General features: G+C 41.6%; 1 protein-coding gene across 1 annotated transcript in view; it reads right to left on the reverse strand.

Annotated features, from left to right (window-relative positions):
- Positions 1-5,323: 5,323 nt before the first annotated feature.
- LOC107115528 (protein BTG1-like) overlaps positions 5,324-6,374 on the reverse strand; it is a 1,613-nt gene continuing 562 nt past the window's right edge. Inside the window, exon 2 of the mRNA XM_015417256.1 lies at positions 5,324-5,835. Coding sequence (XP_015272742.1) covers positions 5,483-5,835 — 353 coding nt within the window. The 3' untranslated portion in view covers positions 5,324-5,482. The remainder of the gene's footprint in view (positions 5,836-6,374) is intronic.

Consider the following 6,374-nt stretch of genomic DNA (forward strand, 5'->3'; position numbering starts at 1 on the left):
ACTGCTCCCAAGTCTCCGGGGGTTTCCTAATCCAGAATTGGCAACCCCAGTAGTGAGATATGAGTGTGAAGCATGGGGGCAGGGGGGTATTTAGTCTAAATGGTGAATTAGGTCTAGAGTGTAGCCATTCTAGCCAGTTTGTTTACTAAAACAGTGGCATCTGAAGTCACAGTTCACACCTGCATGTATATCTGAAGAGCACCCAGACCACTTTATTTCCTCAGAGGGGTGAAATGCTACTTGCGCCCGAGGGCTCTTTAAACATAAATGTTTAAGGCTGGAGAAATCCTTCACTTACTGGCAAAGAACCATCTCCCCTTCCTCACCATAACAAAATCAGAAGCCCTGTGGCTTGACTCAAGACTGACTGAAGTTTTCTTGTTATTTGTTTCTTATAAACTACAAGTGCTGATCAACAACAAAGACAATAGAAAATAGCAAGAGTCCAGTAGCACCTTAAAGACTAACAAAAATGTGTGGCAGGGTATGAGCTTTCATGAGTCCCTCCCAAATTATACAGGTGTTTTCCTCTTCAGATATCAGAACAAGATATCACAGCATTGTCTTGTCAGGATAAGTTGTTGTTGTGTTCAGTTGCACAGTAGAGTCCGAGTCTTCGCGACTCCATGGACCAGATCACGCCAGGCCCTCCTGTCTTCCGCCGTCCTCTGAAGTTGGCTCAACTTCATGTTCGTTGCATCGATGACACTGTCTAACCATCTCATCCGTTGCCGTCCCCGTCTTCTTTGACCTTCAATCTTTCCCAGCATCAGGGTCTTCTCCAGTGAGTGCTTCCTTCTCATTTGGTGGCCAAAGTATTTGAACTTCAGTTTCATTATCTGGCGTTCCAGGGAACAGTCAGGGTTGATTTCTTTTAGGATTGACTGATTTGATCTTCTTGCAGACTAAATGACTCTCAAGAGTCTTCTCCAGCACCATAGTTCAAAAGAATCTATTCTTCGGTGCTCGGCCTTCCTTATAGTCCAACTCTCGCAGCCATACATGACTACTGTACATTAAGTTACAGTAAGTTATTGCAGGGGGAGGGGTCCAGTGGTCTGTAGTACTGTCCAACTATTATACTTGCTGTTAACAGATTCGTTGCACAATAGGAATGAAGAAACAAAACCCCGATACATTAGTCACAGTACTGCTTACAAAGGGGATAACGCACAAACCACCTCGGTGACTTTTTTTGAGTCACAGTAAGATAAACGTTTGGCTTCTGATACAGCTGGGCATTCTTTGCTTTCTGTTGCATGTGCTCTTTTGCCATCAAGTTTGTTCCAACCACAGTTCTACCCAGGGATGACTTTTACAAATGACCTGTTCTAATGAAATTCACTATAATTTCTGTTGAATGTTTGGTCCTTCACCCTTCTTGCTGTTTCTTTTTGAAAACACCAATATCCATTTTGCACAGCATTTTTCTGAGTAATACTTAGTCAGTGCTCTGTAGCTGTTATGTCCTAAAGAGCTACTCACCTCAGGAAAGGTGCAGAGCATTCCATTATGTTGTGAAATGACCACATTTTTATCCATCAATGGCAGGTATTAATCATTCAATGGATATAGTTGGGAAATATTGGGATTTATTGTTGTGTGTTTCTCTTAATTACTGTTAATCACCATTATATGTAAAAGGTCTTAACCTGCCCGTAATTCGTGCGTATCACGTGGCTACTTCTGCAAGTGAACGGGACTATAAAAACATTTTCTGAAGCAGAGGAGTTATCTAATTCCAGAAAACCTTTTTTACCTTCTTGTCAATTTAAAAAATATATATATTCTGATTTAATCTTTTTCTCTTTTATTTTTCCTTCCTCTCTAGGGTATCTCATTTCTAAGCCTGTAGGCGGCACCTGTTTTATTTCCCCCCCAGCAACCAGCATTGTATCTAACGTTGTCAAATAATTCTTTAAAATGTGCGGTGTCCCATATGAACTTGGACTATTAGTATTGTATTTGATCCTATAGGTGATATTTTAGATATTAAAGTGCTGATGTTGAGACTGGATGTTGTTGTGAAATCAAAAGGCTTCCCCCCAAAATGGTATTGGCTGAAGTGAAAATCCTTTAGAGGTGTTTTAGTAGTATAGATAACTAGGAAAAAGGCCCGTTGTGGAATTAATACAACGATCTCTAGAAAGAGGCTCTGGGCGGGTGCCCCGGCCTTGGACACTCAGTGTCAATTTGTTGTGGCGACCTCAGCAGGGTATAATGACACTGAGTCCACCATTTTCTGCAGAGGAACTGATCTCTGCTACCTAAAGAACAGTTGTGATTTTGAGTGATCTCCAGCCCTCACCTGGAGATTGGACACATTTTACCTCAGAACAGCAAACTGTTTAGAATGTTAGAGGCAAAAGCCAATCAAGTCGCATATGCAAACGACCTCTGTGTTCCGAGGCAAAGGCCAATGAGGTTGCATATGCAAATAACCTCTGTGTTCTGACTGGCTATGGGGGGGGGGGAACAGCAAACTGTTTAGAATGTTAGAGGCAAAAGCCAATCAAGTCGCATATGCAAACGACCTCTGTGTTCCGAGGCAAAGGCCAATGAGGTTGCATATGCAAATAACCTCTGTGTTCTGACTGGCTATGGGGGGGGGGGAACAGCAAACTGTTTAGAATGTTAGAGGCAAAAGCCAATCAAGTCGCATATGCAAACGACCTCTGTGTTCCGAGGCAAAGGCCAATGAGGTTGCATATGCAAATAACCTCTGTGTTCTGACTGGCTATGGGGGGGGGGGAACAGCAAACTGTTTAGAATGTTGGAGGCGAGACTCAAGCAATGCAGCCAGTGGATAGGGACAGATTCTGAGTGACACACCAGGACGCCAACCAATTCCGGAGCATGTGGAATGTTCTAGAGAAGTGCCACCACCATTCGGCTTTTATTTATAAGGGAGATATACATACCTAAGTACATATTACTGGCACATAAGGTTTCCAAGTAAATGTTACTGATTTCTAATATACACAAGTCTTTTTATGAACCGAATTCTAAATGACTCTGCTCCCAATGCATATTTTTAAGCATTCAAATAATTGGAACCATTATAGATCTTTTTAGCAAAAATAATGGAGAACAATATTGTATATTCTATAAGGACATACAGTGCTTTAAAAAATCTGCAAATATATAGTTGATTTTGCAAAAGAAAAGAATTTTTGTATGGGGGGGTTAATCCTTGCTGTATGAGTGTCGAAGTACCACAGGACCATTACAGCAAATTTTATATTTGACATTCAAAACCATTTATGCTTGGTGTACAAAGCAGGCAAAACACCTTAATTGCAGAGCCACCTGTATACCCTTTCTTCTTCTCCATATTCTCTCACACATTAACTCTTGGGATAAAAACTACAAAAGAAGCTAATGTACATTTTAGTGTCGTGTCGTGCTGTATGTGAAAAAGTCTACCTAATAATTTAGGTGTGTCCTGATTTCCTGTACAGGCAGTGACATAGCTGAATGCTCATCAGAAATTATTTTGGAGAAGAAATTGTAGTGTGCAATTCCTATCAGTATCAGAATTCCTGTTGCTTAACTTTCTCAAAAATTCTTAATTTACCAGAGCACAATTATTATGAAAAGCCCCATGCATATTGTCAAACCCTTGTACTCTTTACAAATATAAAAGCTAACTGATTTTAATATATCTCTCTGAAAGTATATATTTGGTTTTAATGGATTTCCCCCCAATTTTTAGCCTATTTACAGAAAACTTTGTTTAGATATCTGTTTTATGGGTATTATGGATTTTACAATAGCTATAACACCATTCAAAACGTTAGTACATCCATGATGCATTTTAAAATCATCTTATGTGTTATGATGTTTACAATAGTTTTATGAGAAAGAAATCTGTTTGGAACATAGCCATTAAATTGTAACTGAACTAATTTTAAACTCAAAATATCTGTAAATCCATCAGATTTCCAGGAAGCTATTGTTCAACAGAGTTTTACATATCATTTGACATCTGCCCAGACTTGCCTCTTAAAAGAGCTGCATCTATACCATGTTAATGTGACATTGTGCAAGATGTGTTGGTGACATGCTAACTTCTTACAATGCTCTCTTTCATGAGCTGCAAGATTTTTTTAAAATGGCTACCGTGGGGTAGGCCATCAAAGTTTTTCTATTTTCTGTTTTCAAAGTGACAGTAAAGTACCAATACCATGAACATCCAGTAACAATTATGGGGTGAATTTTTTAAAAAAATAACTAGTTACACTTTAGGGTTGCCAGCCTCCAGGTGGGACCTGGGGATCTCCCACTTTTACAACTGATCGCCAGCTGACAGAGATCAGCTCCCCTGGAGGAAATGGCTACTTTGATGGGTGGACTGTATAGTATTGTACTATGCTGAGGCCCCTTCCCTCCCCAAACCCCGCCCTCTCCTGGCTCCACCCCCAAAGTTTCCAGGTATTTTCCAACCCAGACTTGGCAATCTTATTACCCTTGCTAAAAGGAGAATAGGATGCTTTCTGGGGAGAGCATCCTCCCCACCCCACCCTTCTTCTGAAACTGAGAAGAACGTCATAAACATTTTGTAACAAGGCATAGGGGAGGGTCTGCTGTCTGAAGGGGGAAAGTAAAAAAACCCCAAAACCTAAAGTAATTCTTTGGATCCTAGCCACTGAATAGATTCCAAAGCAATTCTTGCGTTTGAGGCTCTGCTTAAAATAAATTCTGCCACCAGCCTCCAAAGGGACATGCTTGGGATCAGCCCATCTGATTCCAGGAAAGCTTTAACAATTATCTTCTGAAGGCATCAATTATCCCATGTAGATCGGTTTTCATTGAGATATTTTTACCCAATATTCATTAAGGTAAAGCTATATTAAAAAGGTATTTTACGGAGTAGGAGGATACGTACTTTTACAACTTTGCTACAACAAATTTGATTTGATATTTGACAGCTGTTTTGGGAATAAAAAATACTGCCCTAGATATTTACATTAGATAAGTCATATTGGTTTCATGCAGCTGTATTTATGATCCTGAAAAGTCTGTGCAGCCAAGTCACTGCAGAGGTTTAAAAATTCCAATTGAGCAGAATGTTTAATTTCTATCTGCCTTGCCTCCCTACTCCCACAAATTATTGTTCCAAAAATACAGAGGTTGTGGTCATGGGGACATTACGTGAACTAAAAGTCACAGTTAAAAAAAAAAAGTTAAATTAGTTTAATTTTTATTACAAATAGCCAAGGATTTTTTTTCCAAAATATAGATCTGTAAAACAATCATCTTGACTGTACAATTTCATTTACAGTATACAATCCAGAAAAAGTACACAGTTAAAGAACTGCTTTTTTTATACATTAGCCCTTGGCCACAAAAGAAAAGAATTTGGCAGTACTACTACAACTTTAATGACTATAGGGTGAAAATCAACATATCAGTTACACCATCTAACTTCATTATCAAAGTGGGATACATACATACATCATTGTACAGGGAATGTTAATTTTTAACTGGAAACTGTCATCATGTTGTAGTTCTTGGAAGGGCTGGCTCTGCCAATTCTCCATTCCTCTTTACAGCTGCTCCTACTCTCAAGAGCTTTGGCATTCTTCACTATTGGCTGAGGGCCTTCGTAGAGGACACAGATAGACCCGTCTTCCCCTATACGATAGGACACCTCAAAGGGGTCTACCCACAGAGTTAGTTCGCTGGGCAGGAGCTGGAAGAGTCTCTCGTGGCTTAGTCCGATCATGCCTGCTGCCTTTCCTATCAAGGGGTCCATCTTGTGATTGATCCTAATGCAGCGGTACCCTGAACCTTTGGAGGGCATCAACGGGAACCAGTGGTGCTTATAATGGTCTGTGGAGGGGAACAAAGGGGGGGGGGAGAAAGGGAGAAGAGTTACAGCCCGCCTAATGGGGATTCCTCAGGCAGCTCAGTGTCTGCACCACCACCCTCCTTCAGCTGCCCCATCTGTACAGGGACTCCACCCCAAATGAAAACGGGAGGGGGGGGGGGGGCAGAATGGAGAGTAGTGGAAACCCACAGAAGGAGGGGGAAAGAAACCCCTTCAGCCGCACGATGTGTGCTACTTTAATCCGTGTCAGGAAAACAGAAACCAAGGGGTGTTTAAGAGACTGCGCTGTGGGGCTCCTCGACGTCAACAGGGACCTTGTGTTGTCTGTGCAGTTAACTCCTCCCCCCCCTCTAAATCTTAGAGGAGAGAGGCAGCCCTTGCCGTTATTTGGGGCGCAAAAGTGTCAGACCCGTGAAGCTTATAATTCGGGGGAGGGGGGGGATCAAAGGGTGGCCCAGGGGGAACACCGAGGCGGCGGCGGGGGAGGAGGGAGGCAAGAGCAGTTGAGGAACTTACCACGGTCCTGGAAGAGAGAACTCAG

Source organism: Gekko japonicus, unplaced genomic scaffold (assembly GCF_001447785.1).
Source record: "Gekko japonicus isolate JY-2015 unplaced genomic scaffold, Gekko_japonicus_V1.1 scaffold1643, whole genome shotgun sequence".
Taxonomy (NCBI): domain Eukaryota; kingdom Metazoa; phylum Chordata; class Lepidosauria; order Squamata; family Gekkonidae; genus Gekko; species Gekko japonicus.